Raw genomic sequence first — 18,078 nt, 5'->3', positions numbered from 1 at the left:
CAAAAAACGTGATGTAACCCCTGTAAATTTTTCCCAGAAATGATACCGTCTTCATTTCTTATCTTCTATTATTCTTATTATTATTCTTATTCTTCTAACTTTGAAAAGCTATATCTCAGGCAATAAACTTTAAAAAGAAACAAGAAACAAGCAGAGGTTAACAAAAACAAAGCAAAACTAAAACAGATTTGCTTTAATGTCATTTCAACAATATTAAACAAGCTGCTTAACTAAGAGTGAATGCAAGGAACAGTTAGTTGTAAAATAGCAAGACATAACCAAATGCAAGCAAAGACAAACATACGAATAGAAAACTCAGCGAACATTGCATTTTATATTATTTAAGAATTGTCCATTGCTAGCAAGAGCATTGAGAATAACTGTAATAAGCTTACTTGGTCAAAACGGATCCATAGATTGTTTGTAAGTAAGTACATTGTTTTTATTTATTATTATTAAATTGGTAACTCGCGCACTGCTTGTTTAATTGCCGAGGGTCCAAACACAACTGACGTGCGTTCTTGTTCACTCAGCCGCCCACACTCTCGCGTACAATCATTCGATTGGCCGTGGCGTGGCCATTGCATTGCTTAGAGAGCTGTGTATCGAGCGTGAGTGGATTTTGCTTTGACTATTGATGTATGCAGACTTGAGCTGGGCATCAGCAGAGATATATATTTTTTTAATCAATTGAGAGGGTTGCGAGTGTTTTGTCTGGTTGTTGTCTCCGCTAACATTTCATATCAAAAGTGTTGCTTACTACCAGGAGCTGCTAAGCGCTGGCGATCCACTAGTGAAAAATGGCCATATCTCGGCAGGATCAGGTCGCTTTATAAAAATTTCGATCTGCTTTAAGATTTGCAAAATCCAATAGATTCGATTTTTTGAAAAATGCATGATTACATCACGAATTTTGTTAAAAATGGCCAAAAATCGAAAGTTTCAGAATCCAAAATATAATGATGCAACTTTGTTTCTAGCATCATTACGAGCATGCAACAGTAATCGGTTGCACTATAGGATGGCTATTGGCCAAGTTATGGCTAAAAAACCATGGCCGCAAACTTGCGTTTTGTTCAATTTCAAGCTTTGCGAAGCCAAATCGGAAGTGAATGCGTTATCTTAACTTGCGATATTTTGAAATTACATAATATTTTATAAGGATTAGATAGAGAAAATTAGATTGAGAAAACAGGAAAGGCGAGTTTTTTTCACTGAATGTTGAACATAAAAATAACACATTATTCGTTTTAAAGTTAAGAAAATATAGTTTTACATAAGTTAAATTGAAAGCTCAGCTTACATACCAGTATGCTTATAGCTAGAAAGATACAAGACAGTTTACATTTGTTTACATACGTTTTTAATAATTTTTATTTGATTTTTAATAATAAATATATTAAATTTGTATTGATTTCTTATTTTTTCATTATTTTTGCATTTATATATATATATATCTTCATATATATATCTTCATTTTAAATGTATTTGTGGTTCAGTAGTATTTATTTGCTTGTCTAAATGTATCTGTGTGTTGGTGTATTTATATTGTTTATGTTAGCCAAATAAATAGCAAGTTGTAAATTAACACAAAACTAAAATATAGTTTCAGAACATTTCAAAAATGCAATATGTAATGTACGAATACATGTAGGCAAAGTATGTATGTACATTGTACAATTAGTTAAAAGTAAAGAACAACAATGTATATTAAATGTGAAAACCGAATCTACATATGTATAAGCATTTGATTTAATTTGTAATTGACAATTTGTCATGCTAGTTAACAATTTTTTTTATATAAAAAAAGTTGTATTTATAAATATATTCATATATGGTTGTGTTTGCATATGTGTATATATAAACTATATAGTTTTGTTACATTTTTGTATTGATTTGCTTGTTTTTATTTTGGGAGGCAAAAAAGGCACTACAATCTAAAAGGTTACGAGATGATGATACTACATTCTTTTTGTTTTTGCATTTCTCAAATTGAAAAACATGCAAGAATGAATAGATTGATTTTTTCAAGTACTTGAAGTTGACACTTACAATTGTTTTAAAACGTTAACTTTCTTTTAAATGTTTGCTTTTGATTTTGTATATGAGGCAAGTTAAAAGGGTATATATGTATGTATGTATGTATGCATGACTAATGATTGTTACTTAGTTTTGTTTGGTTAATTAAATTTGGATCAAACTGATGTTGAAAGCCTCATAAATACTAAATACCAAAAGCACCCATTTATGTCTCAAATTTTAAAATTGTACATAATAGTATAATAGTATTTATTGAATATGTTGCAGTTAACAGTTTGCTTTTAACCTAATTATTTTTGTTTTTAGTTATGTATACAAATATTTCTCTCACTAGCTAATAATAATTTAAAAAAAATATAATTTTACGGACTGCTCCATTTAAATATTAGACGCAAGTATTCAAATAAATTAGTTTTAGAAACAAATAGTTAATAAACGATGTTGATAAATAATAAATAAAATACACATATATTATTATATGTAGTAACCGTAGTTGAACTGCCATATTCTTAAGTCGTAAGATTTCTTAATATTTTTGTTTAGTTTTTCTAGTTAGACAATATTTTTTTTTTTGTAATTTTATATAATGCGCACTTAGTTTATAAACAAATATTAGAGCAGTTGAAAATTATACGATAAATGTATATATATATTTGCTTTACTAAAAACTTTAGCTTTTCCTCATATAATATTATTATATATACACATACTATATATTTATATTTATTATATATAAATATATATGTATACATATGTATATAGATATTTTTTGTATGTTGTTGTTTTTGCTTTTGTGGAAACACTGCACTTGTAGCCTTGGTATTTTGTATATTTTTCTTAGTTGTAGTACATACATATGTTAGATATCGTATATAGTTCTCATTAAAATGTCTACATATATAAATTCATTGTTTAAATCGCTGTACGCTGTTGGTGTTTATGGAAGGTTTGGGGAGGGGTGTAGCAGCAAATACATCATTTTCGATATTTCTTTTTTTGTCAAGGCAAATGCAAGAACCGAAGTGTGTATATGTGTGTGTGTGTGTGTGTGTTCTTTATGCATATAACAACATTTATGTACAATGTTTATATAAATAAATAATATAGAATATAGGGCAATTGAGTACGCATTCGTTTCATACATATATACTTTTGTTTTTGTTTTTTTCTTTTTTTGAATCAAAAATTTGCAACTGTGCAAAAAATATTTGTATCTGAATGTATGTATAATGTTAGGTTTAATAAATAATATAGGAAAGTGTATACAATGATTGAAGTTACATACATACGTACATACATACATTCATATGCAAAACCAAATATGTGTATATAATAGTTAATATGCTTATTCATTTGAATTTAAGTTTGTTTATCGTTTGCTTTCAACTAGTTAAACTGTTGCACACATTAAATTTAGATTTAGTTTATGTTCTTCTGTATACATATAAAAGTTATTCGTGTAATTGTTGTTGAACCTTTAAGGAAATGGAAGCGGATGGATATATTATTTTTTCTTATTGGACGCCAGCATTGGTGCACTTCGTTGCGGTGTTGTTGGTCGCGATGAGTTCATGCCGCTGTACAAATATTTGGCCTTCTTCTCCGATGGCTTCAATATCTGCAAAGAAAAGTTATATAGCATGAGTAGTTTATGGCTCAATAGTTCAGTTAACAGTACCTGGAATGAGCACATGAGCGTATCATCCACGGTCATCATGCCGCCAGCATTATCAAACTCGCCACAATAATTGGGCGCCGAGAATAATGTCACTAACTGGCGACGGGCAAAGAACTCATAGCCATCCTCAACGACCTGTATACAAATATAGGTGCAATTAGTTCATGTCTCCGACCTGGCTTAGGGCTATGCTTTTCACCTGATGCGCGCGGCAAATCAAGTCCAGCTCGTGCCGATTTAAAAACTTTGATACAACATCAACGCCAAAGGTGAAGCTAACTCCACGATCATTCTCGCCCCAGCCCTGCACATCCTTGTCGGGATCACTCCAAAGCAAATCACAGAGCAAGCCAGTATCGGGCACATCTGTGGGCCGCATGAGACGACGTATTTGTTCCATGCCTTGCAAGTCAGGACTCAAGCCGCCATGACAGCAGAATATTTTTTCATCAATTATAGCAGCAACTGGCAGACAATTGAAGCAATCGGTAAATGTCTTCCACAGTTTGACATTATAGCGACGCTTGCATTCGTCATAGAAGCCTGAAAAAGAAAACACAACCAAAATTAATTTTAATTACTTGATATCTCCAATGTTTGACTCACCATAAATTCTATTTATACTGGCGCATTCATGATTGCCGCGCAACAAAAAGAAATTCTCTGGATATTTAATCTTATAGGCCAAGAGCAGACAAATTGTCTCCAGCGACTGCTTGCCTCGATCCACATAATCGCCAAGGAACAAATAATTGGCAGCTGGTGGAAAGCCGCCATATTCGAATAGGCGCAGTAAATCTGTGTACTGTCCATGTATGTCGCCGCAAATGATCAGTGGCGCCTCCAACTCCAGCAAGATCGGCTGTTGCAAGAATATCTCACGCGATTTGAGGCACAAGCCACGCACCTCGGCCTCCGTCATCTGTACTTGTTTGCCCGTGCGGCAACTGCGCACTAAAAGAACCGCAACAAACACAAACATGTTAATAGTGCACACAACTTGTTTAGAAAATTAAAGGCTCGGCATTAACTATTTTCATATAGATTTTTATGTACTAGCTTAAGTTTATGGGGAACGGGCGGCTTTCCGTTAACACATTACAAAACTAAATTATCGGCACGCACAGTAGTTAGGGGAACGTTTATGGTTGTTGCAAACTTAACTAAGCAAAAATAAAAAAGAAAATGTTGCAAACTGATGAGGCGCAAAGAGTAAATTCAAAGGCGCATTTGTATTTGTGGCCTTGAAATGATCAGCATAAAAGCATTAAGTGCAGGTGTGTGTGCTTTTGTGTCCTAGATGCTCCTCGATGATTTGAATCGTAAAAAAAGAAAATGTTTTCACTCAATTGCATATGCTCTACTGTGAAAAAATCACAACAAGTGGGCGTTAAGCACGCCCTCTCAGCTATCATCGTCGTTTCAACATCTGTCCGTCTCCATTTTGATGGCACTTGTTTAATTAATTTCTTGTGCTCAAAATCATTCCCTTGTCCCACTGAAGGGATTGCAAGTAGGTCGTAAGCACAGCCATCCAAACATGTAGACGAGAGCAGCAAATACAAATTTTGATTACATTTGCATACAGCACAAGTAAAAATGCAAGCTAGCAAAAAAAAATACGCAAACACATTGTATCCTGCTGCTGTGGCATGCCATTCACGCTTGGGAAGTTTCTTTCTTTCTTTCCTGACTGTCGAATTGGTCAGTCTGTGTGCAACACACGCAGACACACGCTCTAGTTGCAATTGCTGCAGCTGTGATTCCATAATTAATAGCCAAACAACTGGGAATGCGGCTTACACTCTTTGCGATTTAATACAAGGATATTTAAGGCAACGAAATATGCAGGAAAAATTACATTTCACACATCCTTATTACTTTTCCTAGCTTGATTCATTTTAAGCAAGTCTATTGGAATTATTTATTATTATTACTTTGGCTTGTTTTATTATGGGTGCTAGAATCTATAGGAAAAATATATTAATAGGTCTGAGGCACAAAATATAAATATTTTTGTATATGCAAGACTAAATTATGGAGAAGTAGCACAAGGAAAAATACAAATAGATGGAGAGATCGAGATGTAAATGGAGGCACAGCAGCTGTTGCGGAAACGAATAAAGCTGATGCCTACATTTAGGCGCTGCATAATGTGCCTCAAATCTGTGGAGGGTGTTGGCTATTTTTTTGCGGCACGCATGAATTATGCAACAGCTGCTCCACTTTACGCGCACATACGAACGTTTGCATGTATGTTCGTATGTTTTTAAAGGCGTGGCAAGTAAAGCACTTCATAGAAGAGAGTTCCGCATTATAATCAAGTCGCTTGTTGCAACAAACAAACAAACAAGCGAGAGACAAAAAACCAACGCATTTACTTAGCATAACTTGGCAGCTTTTGTTGTTGCTACAGTGCAACAACCCACGAGAGTCAACATGCCTACAAAACACAGCCTGGCACCAATTCTTCATGGGCGAAAGATAGAGTGAAAAGGAGACAGAGGCGGGACACTCGGAGAGGGTCTGTGTGCTGTGTTTTGTGCGTAAGCAAAATGTGAAGCGTTGCGCGTGTTTGTTTTTCATGCATTTTACATGAGAGTCGCCGTAGAGCTCGTGCCACCCATACACACATACATACATACATATGTGTGTACAAAAGCCAGGCAACTTCCTGTCACTGCTTGTCAGTTAGTCAGTCAGTCAACAGCACCAACTCTCTTACCACTTCTCTCCTTTTCTCTCTTTCTGTGTTTCAAAACATAACTATGAGTCTGCCCAGATAACTGGTTCATTGTGATTAACATTTCTCTCCCCACAAAACGACACAAATTAAAAATGTATACAAAAATAATAAACGCGCTAAAGCTTCAGCTTAGGGTGCTGCACGAACCAAAGCGCCTAACCAACGAAAACAAATTTTTGATAGTCCCCAAGAGTTCTGGAATGTTACTTAATAACCAAATTGTGAATAATATAACAACTAACGACTTGAAATGTTAACAGCAGACAAATTATAAGCCAATAAAAATAGCCGTTTGAATATTCATTAAATGCTTTGAAAGCATTTCACAAATTGCAAGTTACAAATTTATTTGCCCTACGTTCAATTCAAAATTCTTTTATATAATAATTATGAAACCAATTTTAAATGCATTTTTTTTGCTGTTAAATAGAATTTGCTTTGAGCATTACGCCAAATCCAACGAACCATTAATCAATCAACGACTAACGTTACTGTGTGCTTGGCTTAAAATTTAATTAACAGATTGGTCAGCAGGCAAAATACACACAGACACACACACACAGAGACAGGGACGTCAAGGATTAAAATGGAGCAAACCAAAGGTACATATATTTCGTGGACCCGCATTTTCACTCTTGTTTTCAACTTATACTTAGCAGCAATTAACACATGCGGGGGGAAGAGAACTGCTCTTCGTGCTTTTTGCGGCAAATTGTTTAAGAGCTCAGACGTATTCTTAAGCGAAAGCTGTTTTCATTAAGTAACACGCCCCTGTAGAGCGGGCTGTCCTGTGACCTTTGCGTGCTCAAGTTGAAATTTGAGCAAATTAAGCAAAGATAACACCATCAACGACAACAACAACATGAAACTGCCCCCAAGGGCTGCGAACTTTGATTAAGGACAAGTGCAGCAAAAATTTCGTTTCATTCCGCTTGCAAATTGTTTCGCAGCTGCAGCGCCCAAAACTAGGCAATGCATATTCTAAAAAAAATACACAAAAAACTCGAAGCAAATGCTTCCGTTTTGCATTGACCCACTTGGCAAGCAAAAGTTTAGCTTGCATTCCAAAAAAGAAAACTGCGGCAAGGGGGAGGGGGAGGGGGAGCGATGAGGGGAGCATAGACAAGATAAGTCAAAACAAAATAAGCAATTTGTAAGCAAACAAAATGAAACGTTTGCAAACTAAATTAAAATACCAACATAGCTGCTGCTGCTGTTTTGTTTTTTGTTAACGAACTTTTAATATGGCTTTGTCTAAAAATGTTAAAAGCAAAACTGTACGTAGAATAATTTAATGCTGCCAAAATATGCATAAATTTATTCTATAGTTGCCACTGTGTGCTAATTTTCAAAGTCTGCTAAGCGTCTGCTTAATTTTAACAATTTAAACGCTCTAAGCTATTGTATAAACAATTTTGAATATAAATTCGAGTTTTATATTTAGCTGATTTTATTGGAATTTTGTTGCTTTTTGACTCAAAATTGCCCAATTTGCTAAGGCTGTGCAGAGCCAAAGGCACAGCCAAAGCCAAAGCCAAAGCCAAAGGTTGCTACAAAAATAAATTCGCAACGTAGGCGATACATATTTGCAAATGGTTCCGTTCTGCATTGACCCCAATGGGGCAAGGTTGCATACGGCTAAAGGTGTGGTGGGTTGGTGGGTTGGAAGCTTGGAATTTGCTTAAATATTGTTGCGACGACAGCCACTTGGACACGTGATGCCACTCACAAATACAAACAAGCACACACACACACACAACTATATACAGCTATGCATAAGCACACACTAATCCTCATTTAAGCACATTAGCGCTGATTATAAACGCATTTACTATGACATAGGTTGGCTGTGGGGGGTAGTTCGGAACAAAGGGAAGTGGATGGGTACGTTCAAGTTTAGGCAACGGCGTGTGCGCGCTGCTGAGCAATGCAATTGCAAAACACAACGGGCAACGGGCGTATGCGTAATGTCTTTCGTTTTTCCTTTCCTTTGTACTATTAGATCTCCATATAATAAACATTGAGTAATGCCAAACTTGCCAAGCTAAAAACAACAAAACCGTATTGTAAACGCATAACGCATAGCGCAAATAAAATCTAAACAACAAAAATTAGTGTGTGGGGCACTCAGATCATTGGAATAGGGGCTGGCTGCAGGTTTGATTTCTTAAATACACATATTAAAAAACAGTTGCTAATTTTAAATGAATTACAAATTCAATTTCTCACTGGGTGCCCTAAGGTTACACTTTGTCTCCATAAATTTATATAGTATATGCTGGATAATAAAACTTACAAAAAACGAGTCAATAGAGAAAACCTTATGCACGCCAGCGATCTATGCACATGTGTGTGTGTGTGAGAGAGAGAGAGTTAGGCATGCCGTGACAGCTGCGATGCTCCCCTTGCTCTCTGCTTTTGAGTTTTGCCAACAAAGCAAACTATAGCTATAGACATCGCAGAAAGAAATACTATAGACAGAAAATGTGTGCGCTGTTGGCGACTTCCGTGCGTGCCACGCTGCGTATGCGCGCTATTTATAAAAATCAATTTCTGCCTTGGCAGCCACGCCAGCAACAAAAACAACAAGCACAAGGCAAACAAACCAGAAACAAACAGCAGCACATAAGACAAATAAATAAATAATGCTATGGACAGCAGCAGCAACAGCAGCAGCTAAAAGCGAAAGCCACACAAATCAGAAAAGAAAAACAAAAATCCGTACCGTGGTACGTTGAAATATTTTCTTTTAAAACTCATTTGTTGCTTGGTGCAGTTTGCACTTTGACATAAGCGAATGCAAGCGGAATGAAATGGAATATTAGAAAAAAAAAAATATTACTCATTCAATATTATTTCTAAAATATAAATCAACAGTTTTTGCTCATTTTTCATAAATTAAAAGTTTGAAATTCATGTTCAAACACTTCTCGTTGCTTTTTAAAATACGTTAGCAATAGCAAAGCTCCAAGCCAATGACAAACTTGTCAGTTGCCCACAAACAATAATAAGTATAAACAATAGCAAGCTCTCCTCTCGCACAATCAGCCAGCACCATCGCATCAATTCTTTTTATATACGATATTTTTAGACAAAACACTTTTCTGGTTTTTCTTGTTGTTGCTGTTGCTATTTTCTGTTTTTGTTGTTATTTCTAAAGGTTTTTTGTTCTTAATTTTGCTTATGTTTTGTGCTTAATTCTCGACCGACCAGTTGGCTGAGCCAAAGCAAATAGCAAATAAATTGAAAGTTTTTCAAGCGTTTAACGTTTAGAAAATGCGAAAAGCCTTGTTTGGCTGCATTACCCTAAACGCTCTTTCTCTCTCTCTCTCTCTCTCTCTATCTCTCTCTTGGAAATTTGCACTTGCCTTGACGACTAATATCGTCGATAGTGCTGCTTGGGTAATCACTCTCATTCTCTATTGAGTCTTCTATACTTTCGCAGGGAAGAAGTCAAAGGGGGACGACCCCTTTGGTTAATTAGCCAGCCGTAGTTGCTTGGCCTCAAATCCTACCTCCTCTCTATCGCACAATTGGCTGGCCGCCAATTATTTTGGGCAGTGAGTAACGCAGCTGACACTGATTCAAATCGGCATTTTGTATACACCATTACGCCCAATTTGAATTTTTAGCCATTCATGATATAAAGCAGTTTCATTTTTATTCTTATCGGCAATATTTAAAGGGCAGCCAACATGATCTTACGAATGAACTATGCCTCATGTGTACAAATATGTGCATATAGTATAAACATGCATATATGTTCATACGATGTACATAAATTTTGCACATGAAGCGTGGCAAGGCCTATGAGAAATGTTTTTTGAAAACATTTTCATTTAACCCAAATTTTTTAGCAGAAAAAATATGAGAAATTCCACTGGTCTCCTATATGTAACAGCTTACGTCTTATTTTTGCAAACTGACATCAATTGCAATTGAAGGCTGACAATGTATTTTCTTTTAATTAATATTAATGTTGCTGTGCACTTGAATTTTTATGGTTTACACAAGCTGCGTCGATTGAGCCCTGTCCGTCTGTATGAGAAAGAAGTGCCCACAAAATGGGCAAAAATATGCTGCAAAAACAATGCGAGCCTTTGATGATGGCTGAGGTATTGCAAAAGTTTCAACTAGCAGCCAAAGCTTGAAATAATCTGCCATCCCACCTACAGTAGCAACAGCAAGAATTGCTCGCCTTTTCCGTTACTCTTGGTATTTTTTTTCGCACAAGTCTTTTGTGTTTTTTTGTTTTTCAAAAACTACCATTTTGTTTTTAGCTTGGCCACATACAAACACAAACACATAGAAAAATGTAACAGGAAACCATTACGTTGCCGACGGCGTTTTGGCGCACAATGCCACGGCAACTGCCGTCGCTGCTGCACCTCTAGCTAAAGGTCAAGGCGTCGTCGACTTTGCTCTAAATAAAAAGCGAGCTCTGTTAAAAAAAAAAATTCTCCCTCAAATATTGCCCAAAAGCCATTTGGGCCACGTGCGCTTGATGGACAGACCCCATTCAAAGACACACTCAGTATTTGGTCTTTGCCACGCTTACAGACGCTCCTGACAAGGTTGTCACTTGCAAACTAATTGCGCTGCTATTTTAAAGCCGCGAGCGATAAGAAAATGTTGCAAATATGTTAACAAACTTTTGCGCTGGTTGCTATATAGAGGTGAGAACTAGAACTTTTTATAAGGGAACAAGATCTGGGTTAAATAATCTGGAAAAAGCGAAGAACTTTAAGAAGCAAAACCAATTACGCACTGCACTTGCAATTGACTTAAGCTAAGTCTTTCTGCTCATAAGCTGCTTAAAGTTTTGCGCACTCAAAACATAGAGAGGCAAGAGAGTGCCCCAATTGGGTGGTAAATGGAATCAGATCAGCAGCAGTTGACAAACTTAAAATACGCATCGATATATTTTATGCAGCCAGCAGTTGTCGCCACTCTCTGCTCTCTGCTTCTCGTGCTCGCGCTCTTTTTATCTTCTTGTAGCTTGACTGGGGCAAGCAAGTTTGTTGATTTATATATTTTGTTGGCTACTCATGAAAATTGCAGCAACTTAAGGCGAGCAGGACATGCTGGCGCCAGCGGCGTTTAAAGTATAAGGGAGAAAGAGAGAGAGAGCTAGAGAGGGCTTGTGTAATGGCAAATGGGCATTAAAATTGCACGCGCACTAAAGTATGCAATAGCCAATGGGGCATTGGGGCAATGGGGCACAATGTAACAGCCGTTGGCATGTTGCAATTAGAAATGTAAAGAAACCAAAGTGTGTGCTTGGATGCGACAGACAGAGACAGAGACAGAGCGAAAGAGAGAGGAAGAAGAAAGACCGAGGAGGCTAAGTGGGCGAGCGTGCTGCTCACTAAAATTACACGTCATGGCCAATTGCAGCGTGCGTGTGTGTGCCCGTATGTGTGAGTGCATTATAAATCATGGCGCGCGCACACACACACACACACACACACACGCACAACAACATTTTCTTCATTTTTCCTCTTGGTCTCTGACGTCAAAGTCACGCTTCAAGGCGCTAAGGAATAGTGTGTGCTTGGCTTTAATGCTGACGCTCTTGGTGGTGCTGGCTCACAGGTGCAACTGCAGCAACGTCAAAGATAAAACATTTAAACATATTGTAGTAAATTTAAAAGCAAGAGCATTTGAATACTAAATTAGTTTTTGAGTTGCAAAACCCTTAGCCGCTTTAAACTGTATAAACCTACATATGTACATAGGTATTGAAAACCTAAAAGCTTTTTACCTAACTGGCCAATAGCAGCAAAAACTAAGCCAAAAGGTCAAACTTATTTACCCATATACAGGGTGTCTCCTCAGCTTTGGTCGAAACTCAAACACGCGATAGCTAAGCTTAGCTGCTACAATTGGCAAAGTGTTACCTATCTTGGTGCCCTGATCTCAGCTGTTACCTGTTCAGGCTTAGACCAATGCTGAGGGGACACCATGTACATATGTTGCTTAAGAAAGAAACATTACATATCGGTCTTAACATTGTCAGGCGATTGTTGCAGCTGTTGTCCTCGTCAAACCATCGTTCGGCCTTCAAAAATATTGTCGACTGTTCTAGAGTCCTTTCGGAAACATATCCACCCACACTCATATTAACACCATGTGTGTGTAAAAGTTATATATGCATTTGTCAATTTCTTTTCTTCTATTTCATATATTTTGTAAGTGCACGCAATGTGGACAAAATAGCAACAAAATAAATAACGCGAGTGCAGTGGGATGGGACGAAGCAAGGGCGGACCACTTGGCTGAGAATTATAATGCCAGATCATGCCATTTTTAACACAATCAAGATCAAATTCTCAACAATTATACATTGAATGTGACCAAAGCTGTACGCTTTATGTAACATATTCGTTTTGTTGTTGCAGAAACTACATGTGAATAATAATGTAAAATAAATGTAATTTTACGGATTTGGCTTTGATTTGATAATAAGTAAAAGTCATCAAGTCATCGTAAATGAAATGATTGCAAGCCATGCAACGCTGGAATGCTAATCAAAAAATGCTTAAATCAAATTGCATTATGGGTGGTGGTGGTGGTGGTGGTGGTAACTGAATAAGAATTTTAGGCTTCAATTTCATTTGATTTTTCGTGTATTCGTACCTTGGCCTAATGCATATTACATTGCATATTATTATGGCTCTTAGTATTGTGACTTTGCTTGCTGATTGACTCAAGTGAAGGTTATGACATTCAAGTACGAAAAAATTCTATTTTCAATCAGCGCCGCACAACGCAAATAGACTTGAAAGATGCCCCCAACAAGAAACAAGCGCAAAAGCAAAACGACAATAACATATGGTGGGGATGTGAGTATATAGCGACGACATCGACAACGATGACAACAATAAGTCAACCAACTCAATTACATGAATGTTATACAAACATTATAAATGCAACAGCAACAGAGCAACAGCAACAACAACAACAGCAAAGTATAATTTAACCACGAACAATTACAATTACGATTTCAGCAAGACCCCTCGGGCCCAACGATTACTTCACACAGTTCGATAATCGATAACACAGCGCAATTAGCTTTGCTTGGCATAACTATAGCCACAAGTCCTATGCTATTTATTTGTGATTCAGTGTCTGTCGCTTTGCTTGCCTGTAAACATTATTTAGACCCATATCCATATAACAGCTATCTTATCTAATTTTTTTTCTATATGTTCAGAGACACTCAAGTGTCGTTTGATAACGAGCTGATTAATAAAACGATAACTTTGTTTGGCAAAGAGTAACAACAAGCTCTTGACATGCATAAGTAAGATCGATAACAATTTCTGCTCTATCGATAAGAAATACAATAGCAGTCTAACAAAAAATTAGATGCACTACAAATAATTGTATCATTAACCTATTTCCAGGTCTAAATTCGTCTGTAAATTAGGTGATAAAATATTATTCATTATAAATTAATATTCTAAGCTTGAAATATCATTGATTAGATACGCAAACCGCTATCGATACATAGTCGATACTTTAGTAACCAAGCATATTGGCTTTGCAATTTAATAAATACTCATAAATGCTCAATGTGTTTTTAGAATTAAATTTTCACGCAAGCCAGGCAGAGAGCACCACCCTCACCCTCATGACCTTGAAAGCACACGCTTGGACTAGAGTCTTCTTGGCTGTTGATTAGCTTAATAGTATTCGATTTTCCCTCTGTTTACTGCCATACATCTTATATATATATATAATAAAATAGTAACTATATCAAAATATCACGTGACGACAACAAAAGCAACAAACACGATAATAATAATAATAAGAACCGTCCATAGTGTTACAACAAATAGTTACATTTCCTTGGTTGAGCTCTTCCGCCTTCATGTCTATGGCAAATATTTGTTCTCTTTTTGTTTTTGCGGCGCACTCAACGCCAATCAATTTTGAGATAGTTTATGATTATTGTTTTTAACAGAATGCCAATTGAGATGGTATGGGGTAGGTTTGGATGAAAAGACTGTTTTTTTTTTTTGCTAGTGTCAGTCGCGTGTCGCTTCCAACAATGGCTTGCATATAATATATATAAAGCCCCCCTACAATTTACATAATATGACAGACTTTATTTCATGCTTGCAAATTTGGCGTGTGAAAGCAATTAGATACCAACAACAATAACAAATGCAACAACAACCAATGAATTTGCACTCAAATCTTTGCAGCAGTATTTATTCAGTTTCTTCTGTTTAAATATATTTATTAATATATTTGTTGTTGCTTTTGCAGTTGCAGGTAAACTGGGAAGCCCAGCACAGCCCACAACACAGATGTCAGACAACGGAGACAGCAGAAGCTTTTGCTAATGGCCCTCTGACAATGACAATGCATTTGCTGTGTATTGTGCAAGCAATTGCAGATTTTGGTTTTGGGCTTGGGCTGGGGCTTGGGAAATGGGGTGAAATACCCAAGTAGGGGAATATATAAAACTATAGTGTTTAGTTGTTGTCTCAATTTCTCTACGTGGAGATGAAAATAGGCAAAAACGTTTCTGTTAAGCAGTCAAGTTAAACTTACCTAACAATCAGATGTTAGGCAACAGTGTGAAAAAATAAATTGAGGGCCCCATATTTCATTTAACTGTATGTAACGCAGCGGTTCCTTGGGTTACAACGTTAAAAGAGTTTGTGTACTAGACATGTGCCACGATTTAATAATATATGGGTACATTTGGGAATATAGATAAACTCGATCGCACGATCGTCAGGGAATGGGAGAGCGAGCCAAAGAGCGAGCGAGAGACAGTGCTACTCATAAGCGTTGATATGATAATGAACTGTTTGCATAGCTTTCAGTTAGACAGGGTTGAGCAGATCGAGCGAGCGAATAAGGTATATTTAAAGAGGGAGATGGATAGCTATGGATAGTTATTGTAGACAGTATACCAAATTCAGCGACGAAAAAATCGCGTAATTTCAAACGTGATTTCTTTGGTTCGTCACGCGGATGATGCACCGTTATTTGATCGCCATCCGCTGAGATCATTGTTTCACTTGGCGGCGATATAGAATATTGTTGCAATATACGTCGCTGATGCTCGCTAAGCTCCTCCAGCGGATCGTTAAGCGAAGATGTGGGTGTACCACTGCCGCCGCCAGCTGTAGCTGAACTGGAAGTTGAGGCGCCAGCACCCCCAGTAGCACCAGCGGCAGCAGACCCCAATTGCTGAGCAATGAGCAGCTTCTGTGCATGCTCTTCGGCTTCTTTTTGCTTTTTGAAATCTTCATTTGGCATTCACATACGCGCACACATATACAATATTATAGTCATACATACATACATTTTTAAAGTTTATTGTATTGTTCAGTTAAACATATAAAAAATTGTATTACAGTTAGAGAATAGAAAATATATAACTTTAAGTGCTTATTGATGCAGGAAAGGATACAAAGGAAGAAAGATAAAGGGAGATACTAGAGAGAGAAAGCTAGTTAAAAAGAGGACATACTGATACAGCCGGCTATGAGAGAGAGAGAGAGAGAGAGAGAGAGAGAGAGAGAGACAGAGAGAAGGTAGTGTTTGTCTCAGTTTGTCTTACTGATCAAACATGACCACGAATACAATTTCCCTTTTTTTTTTATAAACAATGTCAAAGTGTGCTAAAAACATAAAGCAACAATCATAAATCGATGACTCAAATGTCTATTAACCTTATGTTCACTTTACGGGCAATTGCAGCTTGCTTAGTTCCATTTTAATTTTCCATTTGCAAAGAGAATTAAATGAACTTTGTGTGTCGCTTAGGAAAGTAAATGATTAATTTCTATTTCGTTGTTTTTTACTGTAACGAGTGCATGACCTAGCCCCAGTTTGGTACCAAACCTGACCTTGGCATAGGGCGTGTCCACTTTGTGTGCTATTCATGAGTAATTTCGGGGTATTTTGTATTTCATTTTTTTGGACGCTTCTGATGAGTTTTTGTATATGTAGGTGCGTTCTTGTTTATTTTTAAAAAGATTTGTAATTCACTTGTTTATTTGTAAAAATTTAAGCAATATTAATTGTCTTGTTTAAGATCAATTGATTATTTGTGCAATTTATTCTATAATAAAATATAGGTAATTTTTGAGATATTTAGATATTATTTTCCAGGGTCCAGTTTCCATTTCAATTTAAAATTGTATCTTTATAAATATTATAATTTATAATTGCATATCTAATAACCTTAATATGTTTCGTGTAATATGCATATGTGTTTCTTCCCATATCCCTTTAGATAATAAACTTTGGCTAAGCTGTAAAACATTGTTTTTGTTATTAGAGGAGTTAAAATCAGAGGCAGATTTAAGAAAATACCACAACATAATTTTGATTAAAAAACAAATCTACGTAAATTAATTAATAAATTTGAAAACAAAAATAAATTTATATTATTACTCTAACATTCACGTGACTATAAAAAAATACGTTTTAGCGGCTGCTTGTGATTCATTCTTATAAATATATACACATGTGAACATAAGTATGTACATATATAAAAGTATTATCAGCGCTATATCTCTTACACATGTGCATGTCTGTGTGGAATGACGTCATTGCCATCGGTTGAAATGCATATAAGCTATATAAAAATAACATATAATGCAACATTTAATTGTAAACAATTGTTAATGAGATTATAGTACACAGGTTCTAAGTTAGCAGCAGCAACAAGCAGCAAGCAATGAAAATCAATTAAATTTAATTGTTATAAAAAGAAGAGAGGCGCATTCTACTGATTCTTCTTCTTCGTATTCTTGCTACATATGCACATATGTACGTCATTTGTTGTTGTTGTTGTTGCTGTTGCTTAAATTAAACGAACAATGTGCAATAATTAGAAAATGCAACTGCTCTCTCGCTCTCTTTCTCTCTTGCTTACACGCAGTCAGCCGCAAGAATTAGGTTATAAATTAAAAAAGAAGTGGAGAAGTGAAAAGAACAAGAAAATTGTTGAGGCATGGCACGAGGAGCGGAAAGGGGTAGGGAGCATCAATTGTTACGCTTAATAAACAATCTTTTACTTACTTTCCAGCAGCCGCTGTATAAGACTGTCCACATTTAAATCAAAATCGCCCATTGTCCTTGTTTTTGTTGCAATACGTATTTGTTTATAGAATTCAAGCCGCAATGTAGTTGGCCAAGAAATACCAAAAAAGCTGTTTGTGTCGTTTGCCGCAAAAGTCAATTTCACTTTGTAACACTTTTTTTTGTTGCGGCGTTTTTACTCTTAAAAGTTGTTGTATTCTTTTTCGGCTCTATACCTTCATGTGTGCAAAGTGCTCACAAGTTTTAGCCTAACTGTAAATGTTTATATGTAAGTATATAATTTGCTCTTCACTTGCTTTTCAACATAAACAAAAAAAACTATTACACTGCAATGTGTTTTTTGGCGTACGCGTCTTTATATAAAATATATATTTTCAGCACACACATTAACATTAGCGCTCTTTTATTATGTTACTTGTACCACATTCCGCTCGAAAAACAAATAAAAAATAATTAAACATGGCGACAACAACTGACTCGCGTGAACAGCAAACGAGTATTATCTACAATAATATTGCGCGAGCCAAAGAAAACTTGC

General features: G+C 36.2%; 1 protein-coding gene across 2 annotated transcripts; it reads right to left on the bottom strand.

Annotated features, from left to right (window-relative positions):
• Positions 1-2,799: 2,799 nt before the first annotated feature.
• On the bottom strand, positions 2,800-17,984 carry LOC108605475 (serine/threonine-protein phosphatase beta isoform). 2 transcript variants are annotated; one of them, XM_017995162.2, is made up of 6 exons: positions 17,520-17,571; positions 15,398-15,733; positions 4,325-4,672; positions 3,918-4,261; positions 3,719-3,853; positions 2,800-3,658 (listed from the first exon to the last, which is right to left on the bottom strand). In XM_017995162.2, the coding sequence occupies exons 1-6, from the start codon at positions 17,569-17,571 to the stop codon at positions 3,545-3,547; spliced, it is 1,329 nt and encodes a 442-aa protein (XP_017850651.1). In that variant the 3' UTR covers positions 2,800-3,544. The 2 variants fall into 2 exon arrangements, with proteins under 2 accessions (XP_017850651.1, XP_017850652.1); XM_017995163.1 differs by lacking the exon at positions 15,398-15,733 and having other exon boundaries at positions 3,545-3,658; positions 17,520-17,984.
• Positions 17,985-18,078: the final 94 nt, after the last annotated feature.

The sequence above is a fragment of the Drosophila busckii genome, chromosome X (assembly GCF_011750605.1).
Source record: "Drosophila busckii strain San Diego stock center, stock number 13000-0081.31 chromosome X, ASM1175060v1, whole genome shotgun sequence".
NCBI lineage: Eukaryota > Metazoa > Arthropoda > Insecta > Diptera > Drosophilidae > Drosophila > Drosophila busckii.
The sequence above is the reverse complement of the archived record's forward strand: the minus strand, read 5'-3'. Positions and strand labels throughout refer to the sequence as shown.